General features: G+C 40.5%; 1 protein-coding gene across 1 annotated transcript in view; it reads left to right on the top strand.

The window, feature by feature from the left end:
- LOC141265879 (carbonic anhydrase 2-like) overlaps positions 1-3,511 on the top strand; it is a 56,495-nt gene extending 52,984 nt beyond the window's left edge. The window contains exon 8 of the mRNA XM_073679536.1: positions 2,838-3,511. Coding sequence (XP_073535637.1) covers positions 2,838-2,957 — 120 coding nt within the window. The 3' untranslated portion in view covers positions 2,958-3,511. The remainder of the gene's footprint in view (positions 1-2,837) is intronic.
- The last annotated feature ends 15,210 nt before the right edge of the window (positions 3,512-18,721 follow it).

Consider the following 18,721-nt stretch of genomic DNA (forward strand, 5'->3'; position numbering starts at 1 on the left):
GGCGTTTCATAGAAAAAATAGTTTGAAGAACCGGTCAAGCACTGTAGGGAGAAATGTTACTTGGCCGGCACGTACCTCCGTTGGCTTCTCCCTGCACCGTTTGACAGGGCTCTCAAATGTGTGTAAATAGGGAGACACCCAGGAGCGTAACTACAATAGGTGTAGGGGTTGCAATCGCACCCAGGCCCTGGAGCCTAAGGGGCCCCAAAAGTCCCTTTGGCTCATATAAAAAGACCAATACTATTAAAGACTTGCAATAATTGGGTGGCTCCTTTGGAGCTTTTGCATTGGGGCCCATGAGCTTCTAGTTACACCATTGGAGACACCTATCAATCACCTGGAGCAAAGCCAGGAAAAGTCGGCCATAGGGAGACGTGACTAATCCAGCGAAGTCTCTTCAAACTATGTTTTATCTGAAAGTTTCAGGAAACAACATACCTGTCTGCAGTCGTGCCTCTAGACTCTGGTACATTCTGCCTGTGGTTTGAGCGGTATGAATCCGACGACAGGTTCCCTTTACGGTACTTTATCCAGAGCGAAGGCTGTTGTGTTGTGGTTTACGTGGGATCTTGCACCTAAATTCAAGGCTTTTATAGTAGTTGCAAAAAAACATAATAAAACCACTGAGTGTACAAGAAGAAAACAGTCTGATTATAATAATTATTGCTCGGGGTCAACAGTACATGTGTATTAATTCATCTCGTGTCATTATACAGATGCATGCTGAGATGTAAGCTGTGTATCAGAAAAAATATATGTTTTAGGCAGTGATAAGCGTCTTTCGTGACTTTCATTTTCCATCACAGTGGAAACTCCCTTATCTCATACCAACAGTGACATGCAACCACCAGAGGCTTTCTGATAAACTCCGAGCCTCTCTAAAGTTCACCCAGGATGTCCTTTATTCTTAAGATGTACCCGAGTATAATATTTTCATGAGCACTAATTGTATTCATAGTATTCAGGTCACCGCTAGTGGTTCTGCGCCCATGCTAGCGTGCCTTCTGCTATTGGCATGACAATTGATGTTGTATTCCAGCTCTGATTAAAAACTTCAAAATGAGTCTTAATATTCAATTAAATGTCACAAACTATGCAGAAATGGTTGTTATCTTCATGATTTTTATATTTATCAAGTACAGATTGGTATTTTGTAAAAAAATAAGCAATAGCAAGACTGCATTCACATGAACTAAATTAAGCTATGGCAAATTTATCAACTTTTATCGGAAGTTGTCCATGGGGTGTCTGTTAAAAAATGTTTGCATGTAGCTCCTCTAGCCCTCCACGTCATGTTCCCCTGATACTGTGATTGGACACTGAGACTCTTTCTGATCACTAAGAATCCCAGCATCAAGCATAAGAAGCCTTCTGGAAGCGTTGGTTTTTGGGAGGCTTTGCTGATGCCCAGGAGATTTGTCAACTCTTCCTGGAGTTCAGATCTCCTCTTTCTCCAAGAGCCTTCCAGACCGCTTGGAGAGATAGCGAGCAACCTACACAGATCATCAGAGGACATATCCACAGTATGGCTGCCCGCGTAATCTGTAATAAGCATTTTGGGAAGTAATGGATTATCTGCTAGCGCTGATACCAGCTGTTTAACCCCCTCAGGTGCTGTGGTGAACAGTGACCATAGCATCTAAGCGGTTAGATAGGCAAGACAATCTTTTTTACAGCCACTGGGCCCCTGCAACATGATCAGGGTAACTCAGAGGGTTTTTTAATGGCAGCCAGGAGCTCATTCGGGGGTCCCAAGATTTTTATGTACACCTCGGATGGGAGGAAACAGCAAATGCTCCTGATAAGATGTTTTAGTGTCAGGCAGATAAGTTTTCTATTTTTTTATTGATGTAAATTCCCACTCCTTATCTTGTTATAATATTGTTATAATATATTTATTTAGCACTGTGTTTCCCAAACCCCATCCTTACGGACCCCCACAGGTCATGTTTTCAGGATCTCCTTAGTATTGCACAGGTGAGAGAATTCCTGATGCCTTGATACTTCAATCACCTGTGTAATACTAAGGAGATCCTGAAAACATGACCTGTGGGGGGCCGTGAGGATGGGGTTTGGGAAACACTGATTTAGCACAAATAGCTTCCATAACACTGGTATTATTGGGGTACCACATTGTATCAAAGATAAAAGATAGTTGGGTACAGTGTATAAATCTACAATTCTTTATACAATATCCTTTATATATCACGCCCCCTGACTAAGCATGGGTAAAACACGCGTTGGGGCGCCAGGACCATATGCCATTACTACCTACCATACTACCACATGTAAGTGTATTAATACCATCATCCTTAGACGACCTTATCCTCCCATTAGGGGTCTATTATACTGTGCCATACTTGGTTCTTGCCCGTCTCAAGAAAGGTGTTTATTATCGGACAAATATGTCAGTTTGTTATTAATATTATATTTTGGATAAGTTTGTCCTTCTATTTGGTAGATGATATTGTGTTTATTTCACCTAGAATCCTCATTGGCTACAGTATTAACCTAGTAAAATTTAATTAAGAGCATATGTATTTGTGTTTGTGATCCTCCATCAGGTTACTCTGTCGTTTTCCTATTTGTTTTATTCCATATGTTTTCATTTCAATAAAAGTTATGTTTTATGAGCCTGAAATTGAAATACTATATGTGTATGCTATAAAATTCATAAAATTGCAAAAAAAAATGTCAGTTTTGAACCTGTAATATGGCTGCAAGATATATGGATACGGATATGGTGCAATAATAACACGGATGCTAAATTGCACAGTTGTTGGAAACTATATCCTATTTTTCCAAAGGGCTAACAAGTTTATTTTTGTTTATTTTAGCTGTCAAAGCTGCGAGGCCTTTACTTCAATGATGAACAGGACAGCCCCTGCCACATGGTGGACAACTATCGCCCACCACAGCCATTGAAGGGCCGAGAAGTTAGAGCCTCCTTCAAGTAGGATCAGGACCGACCATCTGTGCCCAGATCAAACTTGGAACTTTGCTCCAATGTTTCATTATTATCTCTGGCTGCACAAACTGGTAGCAGTTATTTCTCTATGCGAAATCTCTAATCCCTTAGTGAGTATTAGGATCTGATTAATGAAATGTGAAAGTCGAAAGACATAGGCAAATCATTTATAATGTGAGATGTTGCTTACTGCTAAACCAACAGTAGCTACTACTGATTTTCTTCCACAAATAATGTTGCACTAACACGGCGGGCGGAGGGTGGGGTGTTTGATTAGTCCGTAAAAATTAATAATATGTCTTAAAAAGAAAACTTGAAGTACAAACACTGCTATGTATGACTTAATGTGAACTTGTGTGTTTTAAAATGTCATCTGTTTGTTGCATAAAAAAATATAGATTTTAATAGGAGTGTATATATTTTAAAAGTATATGACAGAGTATAAATGAAAAGTTTTATTGGTGCTTACTTTGCACTTAACATGAAGAAAAAGGAGATTATATATGTATTTTTCGATACCTAAATAAATATGGCTACCGCAAACCATTGTGAGTGTTGGTTTTATATATTTACATATAGTCGGTAACTCAAGATCTGTATTAAATTAAAATGTTTAAATGTGATATTTCTGGACGTCGATGGACGTCATGATATTCATCATCGATGGACGTCATTCAATATTCATGATCGTGTGACGCCAAATTACAGCACTGTAAATCCTATATATCATCCTCTGATCTTTGTCATTGTTTAAAATGGGTTACTTGCATTTTTCGAAAATACGCAGTGTAAAAAACTCACCAAAAACTAATTGTGGGAACGTAGCCTAAAGATTTTACATCCAGGTACAAAACACAAGTGGACCCATGCTGGGCTGGACACCCTACCTTACACCAATAGCATCAACTGGAGACTAGCTGTGCTCAGTACCAGAGGATCTTGAACAGACACCTTCTGTCCAGAATATATATATGTATATACTGTATATAGGTATGTATGTATATATATATATATATATATATATATATATATATATATATATACACATACACCTATGTATGTATATACATGTATATGTTTATATACTGTATATATATGTGTATATATATATATAGTCAACTGACATAGTGGACTATCTATAATATTAATGAGAAAGTAGAAACTTGCGCTAACAAAAGAAATATAGTGCTCTGATGTATAACAAGCGTAAACGTATATCCCATGTATTAGCAAACAACAAAGACACCAATGGATAAAATCCATCTACTTTATCATGTAGACAACTTAAAGGGGTTGTCCGGTCAAAACTGGTAAGTCTGCAGTCACTCTGTGTGATTACAGACTAATAAATCCCCCCAGCACAGGCACTGTGCGCTGCGGGGATTTGACGGTTTTAGACCCGATAATGTTGGGTATGTATGAGTTATACATACCCCCGGCCAGTCGGCGCCTCCTCGCTTCATACACTTGAATGGAGGGAGGCCACGCCCTGTCTAGTGATGGCCAACGGCCAATGAGCGTGGCGGACTAGAAGGTGTTGCCTCGCTCAATACAAGTGTATGGAGCGAGGAGGCGCCGACTGTCCAGGGGTATCTATAATTCATATATACCCTCCGGTCCTGGGTCTGCAACCGGCGAATCCCCGCAGAGCACAGTGCCTGCGCTGGGGGGATTCATAAGTCTACACTCACACAGAGTGACTGCAGACGTATCGGTTTTAACCGGACAACCCCTTTAAAACACTCAAGAAATTATGGAGGTAATAGCAGGAAGTGTAAAGTGGCTACGACCAATTTGTGTTACGCTTCTATGGGCTGGGAACACATCCGGCTCATCTGGGCATCCATGCAAATATTTAACATGCAATCAAGAGAAAAATACTGAGACATAGGGGGCGATTCACCAAAGCTTTTTCGCCAGATATCTGGCAAAAAAAGCTTTTATAAGTCGCAATTTTTTTTGCACAAAGCGAGGTTTCGTAAAAAAATGCAACTTCTCGCCTTAGCTCCAACAAAATGGGCGGAGCTGGTGCGGGATGGGAGATTGGTGACCCCCCCTCATCAAATAAATGACGAGTGGCGGCATTCGCTATGCCACAAATCTTACTTCAGCAGAGGTTGGAGTAATTTTTTTGGTGAAGCGCAAGCCTCTATGCGTCTCTCCTGATTCATTAAGAGGTGTTAGTAGTGTCCACTCCCAAACATCCCCTCATCAAGACTTGCGAGAGTTGGCTGAAATGTCTGCCAGCTAAATGATCAACTGAATGATCGTTCAGCCGACAGTCATACAATGTGTATGCCCAGTATAAGTATTTTTCTCAGGACTTCATATTCAACACCTAGACTGACTGAAGGATACAGAGAAAACCAGGCCAGGAAGGGAAGGACATGTCTGCTACCCAAGCCTGCCTATCATTAAAAATCCAGGTTTGAAAACATGAAGGACCAAAGCCCTTAGCAGACTATACTTTCCTTAGGGATGATATATATATACTTTCTGGATCCTCATATGCATATGAGAGGAATCTGAGGAAATATAGCAATCCCCAACCTCTTGTCCTGTCACTATCCCACAATGGCCGCACACATACTAACTATTTACCACACAAGCATAAGCTACATCAGCTCAGCTTAGAAGGAAGGTACGGTGCCAATGAATTAAAATAAATATTTTTATTATTGCATATATTAAAACAAAAAATATAAAACAATTAAAAAGCAGAGACCTTCAGGTTCCCTTAGCGTAAACACTTCATAGCCGTACAAATATTACACACAGCCCAATAAATAAATGGTAATAACGGTTATACCTACGAATTCATCTTTTGTACTTAATCAAGTGTAAGATAATAGATAGAGCTATACCCAATAAGAAAAAAACATTGATTATGTTTGCAGAATGCGTTGCAGACTCATACTTACATGTGGCTGAAGGTATACTAAGCCACATGTAAGTATGAGTCTGCCACCCATTCTGGGCACATCTCCTGCACATTTCCACTAACATCCCAGATATACTAGTTGGTATCTCATTATACATATAGGGATTTGAAATTGTTTTGTGGTTTTTGCAGGGGTGTTTTTTCCACATAGGTTTTGTGATGATTACCTTGTAATTAACCCCTCTTCACACAAAGATCATGGGATTTAATACAATTACCCCTTTTTTGTATATGCACTTGCACTTTTCAAATTATTGTGGGGACAATTGATCCTATTACTTTATTATTGGGTTTATAATCAATGTTTTTTTCTTATTGGGTATAGCTCTATCTATTATCTTACACTTGATTAAGTACAAAAGATGAATTTGTAGGTATAACCGTTATTACCATTTATTTATTGGGCTGTGTGTAATATTTGTACGGCTATGAAGTGTTTACGCTAAGGGAACCTGAAGGTCTCTGCTTTTTAATTGTTTTATATTTTTTGTTTTAATATATGCAATACTAAAAATATTTATTTTAATTCATTGGCACCGTACCTTCCTTCTAAGCTGAGCTGATGTAGCTTATGCTTGTGTGGTAAATATCTAGTTTCTGGAAGTATTATTCTGACCATTGTGCTATATACACATACTAACTAGTAAGGTTAAAAAGTAGGTAAAACTATACTATAGTTTAGTCTAACATCCTTTAGTGTTGTTCAAGAGGAAGACCAAAAAGGAATGCGAGGCAGATTTTTGTCATTTTGTAGAAATAAGCTTTTAAGGTAAAAATATGCAAATAGCTGAATAAACCAATGGTTTAGCAACCTGCCTATATCTTGTGATACTATCTCTTATAAAGGGTATTTAGCCCCCTACTTAGACTGTTTGAAGCATTTTTCCCTAATTAAGTTGTCCCCTAATGCATTAGTTTGTCCGCAAATCTTTAGAGATGAAATTAGTTTTAAGGTTGAAGGAAGACTAAGTCCATCTAGTTCAACCCATAGCCTAACATGTTGATCCAGAGGAAGGCAAAGAAGAAATTGCTATAAGATAGACTTAGACTAATATACTTACACTGCATACGGCCAGTTTTACATCTTATTTTACAATATTAACCCTGACCAATCACCTTTAGATCTGAAATAACAAATAAAATAGGTTTACTAAATATGTTAGGATTTAAGGTAGTTATTGACCCTTCATTAAGCCTGCCCCATCTAACATTTCATTTGAGCTATAAAATTGAGTTGTATGGGTCTGAAATTGATAATACCTATTGATCATGAGGTTTTGAAAAATACCACATGACCTCCTACGATATAAAATATAATCCCCCCCCTTTACTCTCTCTTCTAAAAGTCACATACAGTGGGTAGGGTCAGTCTAGGCTGCTAGAGCTGCACTGATGGGCCCATAGCTGGCATGACATTGAAATCCAGAATCACAGTAGAAGATACAGGCACCGATTCATCAGTGCAATTTTGCTAAAATTCAGCTGCAAATTGCTTTGAACAGTCACATTTTAGAAGTTGTGCAAAAATTTCTTGACTTTTGGCATTTTCATGCCAGTTTCTTCCAGCTCTGCCATAAAAAATCCTACACAATTACAAGAGGACATGCACATGCTCTGTATAGATAGAGAGGAGGTCATTTGGTGGACCCAAGGAACCCCAATAGGACCAGGTAATAACAACAAATAAATGAATTGTTATATTATGCATTTGTAACATTTTGGGGGTTTATCTTTTAGCTGAAAAATTAATTTGTAACTACTTAGTTTCAGTGAGTCACGATGCAGAATAACATGTCAGTTCTCACATTCTGTACAGGCACTGACTAGCTTTATCACAAGGGGATGTGACAAAACAGTTGTCAACATAGTTGAATTTATTTTGCCATAATCTTTCCACAGTGAAAAGCTTCCAAGTGTAGTTACATAAACTCCAAAATATATTACACCTGCATTATACTAATATAACTGCTATGCAGCCTCTGTGCTACATTCAGCTACTGGCTTGGCTTCCTTGCTCTCATACTGTCTCTATTTTCTGTCTATCTGATGACTTCTGTATGGCATTTTACCCCTTTAGCATCTGACTAGTGATGATGTAGAATATAAGCTCTTATGATCAGCCGGGATCTTTTCTCTCTCTCCTGTAGAGTCTAAGTATTTATGATCAGCTGGGATCCTTTCTCTTTTTCCTGTAGAGTGTAAGCTCTTATGCTAAGCCGGGATCCTTTCTCTCTCCTGTACAGTGTAAGCTCTTATGGTCACCTGGGATCCTTTCTCTCACTCTCTACTGTAGAGTGTAAGCTCTTATGGTCAGCAGGGTCCTCTCTCTGTCTCCTGTAGACTGTAATCTCTTATGGTCAGCAGGGTCCTCTCTCTGTCTCCTGTAGACTGTAATCTCTTATGGTCAGCAGAGTCCTCTCTCTTTCTCCTGTAGAGTGTAAGCTCTCATGATCAGTGGGGTTCTCTTCTGGAAAGTGTAAACTCTTATGGTCAGCGGGGTCCAGTTTCTCTCTCCTGTAGAGTGTAAGCTCTTATGGTCAGCGGGGTCCAGTCTCTCTCTCCTGTAGAGTGTAAGCTCTTATGGTCAGCGGGGTCCAGTCTCTCTCTCCTGTAGAGTGTAAGCTCTTATGGTCAGCAGGGTCCTCTCTCTGTCTCCTGTAGACTGTAATCTCTTATGGTCAGCAGGGTCCTCTCTCTGTCTCCTGTAGACTGTAAGCTCTTATGGTCAGCAGGGTCCTCTCTCTTTCTCCTGTAGAGTGTAAGCTCTTATGATCAGCAGGGTCATCTCACATGCTCCTGTAGAGTGTAAGCTCTCATGGTCAGCAGGGTCCTCTCGCTTCCTCCTGTAGAATGTAGGCTCTTATGGTCAGTAGGGTCTTCTATCTCTCACTCGCTCCTGTATAGTGTAAGCTCTCATAGTCAGCAGGGTCCTCTCATTTCCTCCTGTAGAATGTAGGCTCTTATGGTCAGTAGGGTCCTCTCGCACTCGCTCCTGTAGAGTGTAAGCTCTTATGATATGCGGGGTCCTCTCTCTCACTTCTGTAGAATGTAAGCTCTTATGATATGCGGGGTCCTCTCTCTCACTTCTGCAGAATGTAAGCTCTTATGATCAGCAGGGTCCTCTCTCTTTCCTGTAGAGTGTAAGCACTTATGGTCAGTGGGGTCCTCTCTCTCTCTCTCCAGTAGAGCGTAAGCTGTTATGGTCAGCAGAGTCCTCTCTCTCTCTCCTGTAGATTGTAAGCTCTTATGGTCAGCAGAGTCCTCTCTCTCTTCTGTAGAGTGTAAGCTCTTATGATCAGCGGGGTCCTCTCTCTCACTTCTGCAGAATGTAAGCTCTTATGATCAGCAGGGTCCTCTCTCTTTCCTGTAGAGTGTAAGCTCTTATGGTCAGTGGGGTCCTCTCTCTCTCTCCAGTAGAGTGTAAGCTCTTATGGTCAGCAGAGTCCTCTCTCTCTCCAGTAGAGTGTAAGCTCTTATGGTCAGTGGGGTCCTCTCTCTCTCTCCAGTAGAGTGTAAGCTGTTATGGTCAGCAGAGTCCTCTCTCTCTCTCCTGTAGAGTGTAAGCTCTTATGGTCAGCAGAGTCCTCTCTCTCTCCAGTAGAGTGTAAGCTCTTATGGTCAGTGGGGTCCTCACTCTCTCTCCAGTAGAGTGTAAGCTGTTATGGTCAGCAGAGTCCTCTCTCTCTCTCCTGTAGATTGTAAGCTCTTATGGTCAGCAGAGTCCTCTCTCTCTTCTGTAGAGTGTAAGCTCTTATGATCAGCGGGGTCCTCTCTCTCACTTCTGCAGAATGTAAGCTCTTATGATCAGCAGGGTCCTCTCTCTTTCCTGTAGAGTGTAAGCTCTTATGGTCAGTGGGGTCCTCTCTCTCTCTCCAGTAGAGCGTAAGCTCTTATGGTCAGCAGAGTCCTCTCTCTCTTCAGTAGAGTGTAAGCTCTTATGGTCAGTGGGGTCCTCTCTCTCTCTCCAGTAGAGTGTAAGCTGTTATGGTCAGCAGAGTCCTCTCTCTCTCTCCTGTAGAGTGTAAGCTCTTATGGTCAGCAGAGTCCTCTCTCTCTCCAGTAGAGTGTAAGCTCTTATGGTCAGTGGGGTCCTCACTCTCTCTCCAGTAGAGTGTAAGCTGTTATGGTCAGCAGAGTCCTCTCTCTCTCTCCTGTAGAGTGTAAGCTCTTATGGTCAGCAGAGTCCTCTCTCCTGTAGAGTGTAAGCTCTTATGATCAGCGGGGTCCTCTCTCTTTCTCCTGTAGAGTGTAAACTTTTATGATCACTGGGTTTCTCTCTCTCCTCACCGCCATGTGTATTTTCAGGTTTTCCAATATTGAGATTCATGCAAGTTTATTTGCCTCAAATCGAATTTCTGTTGGAAAATTTGTCAAAGCCGACTAATTCGAATTTCAAAGGATCCGCTTATCTCTACACCTGACCAATCATTATTGAATTAGATAAGCATTTAATGACCTGCAAAGATGCTCCACCTTTCCCTATCTATTCTATCTCATGACAACAGCTAAGCAAAAGAATTATGTGTTATTGTGTCATTTATAAACATATGTTTTCTGATCATACTGTAGATCCAGGCTTGCCCTGCCCTGCACTGGTGTAGCCAATATCTTGCAATTTCTCCAACATAGATGTTTCACAGCTGGACCGTCTTATCAGGTGGAGAAGGATTCTCTGAACATATATCAAATCCAGACTTGGTTACCCACATTTTCTAGGTTGCAGCCTAGTAATAATCAGACAGTAGGGCTTGTTCTTCATTTGTGTATCACTACAATGTAGAGGAGGGAGAGAGTTACTTGTGAGAAGCCACTAACATTGGTGGCTTTAATGTAACTAATGCTCTGTTCCACGTGGGACTTTTTTGCATAAGAATATCCCAACCATTCATTGATGTAAATATGTCTGATGATCAAATGGCAAAGAAACGCCTATCAAGCTCTTCCGAGGGATGAAACAGGATAACGGTAATGGGGTACATATAAAACCAGAATGTATGAACCAGACTAAAGAGCACGTTTTTCCCTTTGGATCCTGATTGTTGATCGACTGGATCAACTTTCAGAACAAGAGTTTTACAGAGTGACTGCAGACTTATTGGTTTGGACCAGACAACCCCTTTAAGGGAGGGTTTACATGAAACAGCTTTGACATTACTTTTGTATGGGCAATTTATGTACCTTTACAAATTAATCATGTTTCCCTTTAGACCTCTCTTCTCAATACTAAATAAATGTAATAATTCTAATCTTTCTTCCCTTGTAAAATCCTCCATGTTTCTTATCTGTTTCTAGCTCTTCTTTGTACTCAACTCAAACGCCACGGCATCCTTTTTATGAACTGCTGCCCAGAACCCGATGAGGCAGCACTAAAGCTTTAAAAATGTTAGTATTCTGTTCCTGTCCGGACAATATCCTGCTGGTCCTACAAGCAGCAGATTGACATTGCATGCTGTTATTTAGTCTGTGATCTACAAGTACACCCAGATCCTTCTCTACAAGTGATTCTCCTAGTTTTACTCTTCTTACCACATATAATGCTGCATATTATTAGTGCCTAGATGCATAACTTTACATTTACCCAATTTAAGCCTCATCTGTTAAGTGATAGCACAAACACTCATTTTTTGTCCAAATCAGCTTAGTTTAATCTGCAAATGTAGAAACAACACTATTAATCCCGCTTTCAATATAATTAATAAATAACTTGAATAATAGCAGATGTAGTACTGACCCTTGGACTACACCACTTGTAACCGGGGGCCATTCAGAGTACCAATCAATCATCACAACTCTCTGGGTGCAGTCTTTGAGTCAGTTTTCTATCCAATTCCAAACCTTACTTTCCAAGCCAATAGATCTTTTCCTATTAGGTGATTATGGTAAACTGTCAAATGTCTTTGCAAAGTCCAAAAACACTATATCCATAACTTCCCCCCTGTCCAGGTTTCTACTCATCTCATCATAAAAACTTATCATATTAGTTTGAAAACTTTTGTCTTTCATAACACCGTGCCCTGCTATCACTTGTAATCTTATTTTTTTGCAACGTATTCTTGTATATAGTCCTTTACAAGACCCTAAAACATGTTTTTCTGTACTATTAATTCATACAATAAAAATTAAAACGACGGTTACTCTGTAAGACAACAAGCCAAGTGAGCAGGCGTTGAAGGTCACGCATTTTTAGCAGACAATTGGTGGGTGTAAAAGGATAGTCAAGACCCACATACACATTTGGGAAAAGTAGGTCAAACATGCCAATTTCGGCAGGACCAGCCAACTATCTGATAGTGACCTCCTGACTCTCCCCAACAGAGTGTCAGGGAAGAGAGGAATCAATCAGTTGGAATTTCAATGCATCATCCAATCCTTTTGTTTTTAGGGGAGCTACCAAATGTATCTGACAGTAGTTTTGTCCTCTCTCCCCATTGAAAATACATCAGGTGAGCCAAGTGTTTATACATTTTGTATGGGAGAGTGAGGAGAGATTGCTGTCTACCTGTTCTTCAGACAAAACCAAAAAATAAGCCAGAGCACATGTTGTTATAAAAACAATCTATAAGTGTGCATTCACATTGTGGCCATTTAACAGACAGAACCTAAGATAAAAAATAAATGAGCAAATACCCTGCGACAAGTGAATAGTAACAGTACATGTAAATAATATAGGGTACTTAGTTAACACTGTTTTGATCAGAAAAGCATAAAAGCCATCCCGCTGAGACAAGGTGTACCCAATCGGGACGGTACCTAACTCTTGTGAGTCACCTGTTCTGCAGACAGCAATGACCAGGTAAGTCTAGCTCCAAGCCAAACCCACTAATAACCCTTTGGGTTTACACCTGGGTTTTGACAACTAAGATATATATTTTTCATTATTTTATTATAATGTAAAATGTTAAAGGCACTGCTAGAGAATAATTGAAGAAGAATATGTTGAATTTATGTCCTTTATAATGGTTGCTTACTTCAGAAATTTCACAGGACATTCACTTACACTCTACACTACACTTGGGATCAAGATCCGTCATCCAACGCCAACTTGCCTCGAAATGAAAGAAAAAAACACTGCATCATTAAAATGTCATTCAGACCATGTGGATGTAAGGAGTTCAATGTAGAATCCATCTGGATTCACTTTGAGCAAGACGGTGGTGGACATCACCCTTCTGTATGCCAACAAGGACACAATCAATGCTCAGCACTTTCCACAGTGTGAACTCACAAGAATGATGAATGTTGTAGTTTAAAATGCAGTGAAATGGGTTCTATAATGTTACTAGCAGATTTGGACTTTATGATATTTCTTACGTTCTCACGACCTGAACCTTGAGTTCCTGTGTTGTGAGCCCAGCATAAACTTTGGGACAAGGACAGATGGTGTAGTCTGCCAGCATCAGAACAGACACTCTAGAATTGTTATTCCATTGGGAATGCAAGAATTTTTTTAAAACAGACATATACGGTTTGGTACTCAGACTTGGCTTCCTAATGTTCTAGCTACTGTAGGTACTGTATACATTGTACTACAATCAACAGTCAATCCATCCACAGATAAAATGTGTTTCACTAACCGCTATCTATTGTTCGAGAGACTTGAGATGTCAGCGCCCACACGAGTGATATGAAAACTAAACGTGATGTGTTAGCCATGCGTGTTGGAGAACTGTCAGATCAAACTCAAACCAGACAGCTCAGATGAGCTAAAAGCACTATCAGGCGATGTTATTTTTGGAAATTCCATGTGTCCATTCATAACCAATAACTTTGTACTATCTTCATTGAGCTGCTCATCATTCTTGCCTATGGCATATAATTAGTCTATTTTTTTGTATACATTAAACTCATTACATTAAAAGGAGCATAATAATAGATTTAATAGATGTAACACATACACCTTAGGCTCAGGATTATGTTAATATTGGACATAGTTTTCTAACACGTAGACGATCAGCAATCATTTAATAGCCTATTCAGACAGGTAGACCGCACTTCAATACACATAGAACTAGAACTGAAGATGCGCTGCTGCCAACAATGCTAGAGAATGGGCGGTATGCTACCGAGAACAATGATATTCTATGCACACAGAGAGATTGTTAAGATGATTGTTGTGTGTGAATAGAATATTATTGTCCTTAGCAGCACATCTCCATTTACACAGGACCATGTGCTGCCGAGAATGATAATCTTTAAGCTATCTTAACCCCTTAATGACAGAAGCATTTTCCATTTTTGTGTTTTCGTTTTTTGCTCCCCTTCTTCCCAGAGCCATCATTTTTTTATTTTTTGGTGAATATGGCGATGTGAGGGCTTATTTTTTTGCGGGATGAGTACGTTTGAAAACATCACTGGCTTTACCATATCGTGTACTGTAAACCTGGTAAAAAATTCCAAGTGCGGTGAAATTGCAAAAAAAAAGTTTGCTAAAAAAAAAGGCACAATTTTCCGAGACCCGTATCGCCTCTTTTTTTCTGGATTTAGGGCTCGGTGAGGGCTTGTTTTTTGTGCGCTGAGCTGACGTTTTTATTGATACCATTTTTGGGTAGATCCGGTGTTTTGATCGCCCGTTATTGCATTTTATTGCAATGTTGTGGCAACCAAAAAAAACGTAATTCTGGCGTTTAGAATTTTTTTTCCGTTATGCCGCTTACCGATTGGATTAATTCTTTTTTTTATATTGATAGATCTGGCAATTCTGAATGTGGTGATACCAAATATGTGTTTGGTTTTTTTATTGGTTTATTTTGTATGGGCCGAAAGGGGGGTGATTTAAACTTTTATCTTTTTTTATTTTTTTAATATTTTTCAAAACATTTTTTTACACTTTCTGCATGATTCAATAGTCTCCATAGGAGACTAGAAGCAGCAGTTGTTTTATCTCCTCTACTGTATACAGGCGATGAGCAGATCGCCTGTATGCGACAGAAATGCTCACTTGCTATGAGCGCCGACCCCCATCCCCACACTAAATCTCCCCACACACACTAATACCCCGATCCTCACACTAAATGTCCCCATGCACACTAAATACCCCCATTCCCACACTAAATGTCCCTCGTTACACTGAATCTTCTGTGGAGTACTTACCACCAATGCTCTCTTTTGCAAAGCCAGCGAGCGACGTCGGCAGTGTGATCACATGACCTGATCACGCTTGCTGACGTCGCTCTGACCCAGGGGTCAGAGCTTCAATTGTACTCGCGTCAATTGTTCACTGGAAGCCAGAACGCTGCACCTTTTATGCACTGGCTGTCACCTTGACAGCAGGGTCAGAGAACGTCCGACTCCCAATCTCGTGGGCAGCAAAATGCAGTCGTTGGGGGAGACAATTTGGACAGCCACATTAGATGGCCCGATGACGTTCCCCATGCCAACTGTGCCAGGGGCAGATGCCCGTCTGCTTCCCCAAGATACGCTTCTCTGTGTGACATCCGTGTGCACGTATGTGGCATCCGTGTGGCATCCAAGTGACATCCGTGTGTCCGTGTGCTGTCCATGTCCGTGTGCTGTCAGTGTCAAATGTATGGAATAAAATGCAAGGGAGTCTGTCACCCTCTGGCACTTATGTACTTATCTAATATGGCCATACAGGTGATAGAAATGTAAATTTATACCTACTTGTATGCCTCATATTAAAGGTCTTATTGCTGAGAAATGTCTTTTTATTCCTACAAGTTTCTGATGTGTTTCCATCCTGGACCCACAAGAAATCCTGCCTCCTTTGTGAATTATAATGTTTCCCCCCTCCCCTGCACGTCACAGTGCCCTGTGACGTGCAGTTGCCGTGGCCAAATCCGGCACCTGCGCACTTCACCTTTTACACAAGGCGCACTTCTTCCTGCCGTCTATGTTCATTGTAGAGCAGGGATCTTATGCGCAGGCGCCGGGAAGTCAGAGTAACTACATTGTTATGTATTAAAGATGTTCAAAGATAGAGATAGATAGCGACGGGGAACATGATAGATAGATAGAAATATGTCAGTGTGATTTATAATCAGTGCTTTGCATGCTTATTTTTCTGTACTTGTATTTATTGTTTAAATAAATAAAAAAAACGACATGGAGACCGTTTTAATTTTCCTAAGTAGCTGAAGGAAAGCCGACAGCTGGGGGCTGGTGTTAATATTCTAGGAAGGGGCCAATAGCTATAAAGGTTCCCAGCCTATTAATAATAGATCACAGCTGTTTGCTTAGCCTTTACTGGTTAGTAAAAATGGGGACCCCCCCAAAAAAATTATGTGGGGTACCCCCTATATTTACTAACCGGCAAAGGCTAAACAAACAGCTGTGGGCTGATATTAATAGGCTGGGAAGGGGCCATGAATATTGGCCCCCTCCCAGACTAAGAACATCAGCCCTCAGCCGCCCCAGAAATGGCGCATTCATTAGATGCGTCAATTCTGGTGCTTAGATCCAGCTCTTCCCACAGGTGGGGTAATAGTTTTGGGGTTGATGTCAGCTGTTTTATGTCTGCTGACATCAAGCCAAGGGGTTAGTCATGGAGAGGTGTCTCTCAGACACCGCCATTACTAACCCCATAGTCAAAAGTAATAAAGACAGATGCAGAAAAAATGTCCTTTAATTAAAAAACACTCCCCCACAATAACCCTCTTTTACCCATTTATTAGCCAAACAATAAAAATAAATAATCCTCACCTGTCCGCCGATAATCCATAATGCTGTTTTCCCATGACGATCCCAACTCTGCTACATCCGGATGGATTTCAGCCCGTAGCTGTCTGTTTAGCCTTTGTTGGTTAGTAAATATAGGGGGGACCCTACGTCATTTTTTTGGGCGGTCCCCATTTTTACTAACGAGTAGAGGCTAAGCAAACAGCTGTTATTAATAGACTAGGAACCTTGAACCTATGGCTATTGGTCCGTTCTCAGAATATTAACACCAGCCCCCAACTGTCATCTTTCCCTCAGCTGGTTAGGAAAATTAAGGGGGACCCCATAGGAGAACCCAGAGGAAACCCATGCAAATACGCGGATAACATACAATCTCCTTGCAGATGTTTTCCTTGGTGACTTTGAGCTCAGGACCCCAGCGCTGCAAGCCTGCAGTGCTAACCACTGAGCCACCATGCTGCCCCTCTCATCAGCGTCGCCTGGTCTTGCTGATCGCAGGGAGACCAGGCGACAATTTTAAGAGTTGCATTCAGCGCTAACTGTAAAGCTTTTCCCAGATGCCGGTACATATCACACTGATGACACATATGTGTCATTACTGTGCATGTGTGCAGCACGCATTTCCTACGTGCAGCCAAAAAAAAAAAGACATGTCTGCTGGTCTTTCACAGACATACGGTCTGTATAAAAAACTTGACATATGCGCACCATCATTAAATACAATGGGTGTGCGTGTATCCGTATTTGCTGTCCTTAAAAAACGGACCACATAGGAACATAAAAAACGGACATTTAGGATGCATTTCCATTCGTCGAAACTGTTAAACAAATCCCTCAACTACATGTAAGCTAATCGATGGTCAATTAATAGCCTGCTTAGACAATCCAACCGCCTTACCTTGCCCACAGAATGAGTAATATTATACTTCTGGGCGCATAGAATATCATTGTTCTCGGCATCACATCTCCTGTTTATATAGAACAATTTTCTTTAAGCAAGCTTAAAAATAATTTCACCTGATGAGGGAGCGTTTTGCTCATTTGCCAGACGATTGGAAGCCTAAGTAGACAGGCCGATAATCAGGATATGAATATTTCCAGTAATGCTTGTTTCCTATTAATGGCCAGTATTAATGGTTCCTTAGTTACCTATGTGCAAATTTGTGTGGTGTCATTTTCTTAAGTGTATTATCAGCCATCAATAGCTTTGCTCCTAAATCCTCATTAACTGTACAAACTTGTTACTGAAAGCTCACAAGTTTGTGCTAGTCCTATGTCTTTCTTTGATGGTAAGTAGCTGCCTGCTGGCTACCATCATCCTCCATATTAACTTCCATGGTGTTAACCCACAAGGTCACTCAAAAACCCATATTATGTAATTCTTTTTAAAACAATTATTAGGTACATCAAAAACTTTCACTTACATCCTAGAGGGTTGTACGCCCTGTTTCTAGTACTGGTTTCCTTGGTTTCATCTGGTCATAGAGTGGAAGGAATGGGTAAACTGGCTGGCTCTTATATGATCAATATCGCTCAAATTTATGGGGTTGGTATTTATGTGGGAATAAAGTGATGGTCAATGAATTAGACTGACAGTGTTATTGTGGAAATTATGTAAAAAGATTGACATACCACATATACTCTGCATAGGTATCCTTTGATCAGACTGTGCGAGCAGGCAGAAGGTCATCACATCAAAAGATGGATAAGACCAATCAGTTTTATTGAACAACCTAAATATCCTGAGTATCTTTGGAGAAACACTTTAATTTATAGACTGTAATTGTGCTACGCCAAATGTAACTAGTAACTAGGAAAAGGGAAGTTTCCCATTTTAATATATTGTTGATGACATTTTTACAGCACCTCCTCCAAAATAACGATCATACATGCATACAATAATCTGTGTCAGCTTACGATACTCTGATCAGTCATAACATAATACCATTGGCCCAATATTGTGCGAGGTCTCCATATGGCATGTACAAGACTTGCTGCTTTAGAGATTGCTCTGTACGCCACAATTTATCAAAGTCGCTCAGATCCTGTTCCTTACACTTGCCCATTTTTCCTGCTTCCAACACTTCAGCTTCGAGAACTGACTTGATGACTTGATGTCTGATATAACCCATGTGTGATATGTGCCACTTTCATGGGATAATTCATGTTATGCACTT

The sequence above is a fragment of the Phyllobates terribilis genome, unplaced genomic scaffold (genome assembly GCF_046119375.1).
Source record: "Phyllobates terribilis strain yellow unplaced genomic scaffold, ASM4611937v1 Scaffold_4__5_contigs__length_816908805, whole genome shotgun sequence".
Lineage (NCBI taxonomy): Eukaryota > Metazoa > Chordata > Amphibia > Anura > Dendrobatidae > Phyllobates > Phyllobates terribilis.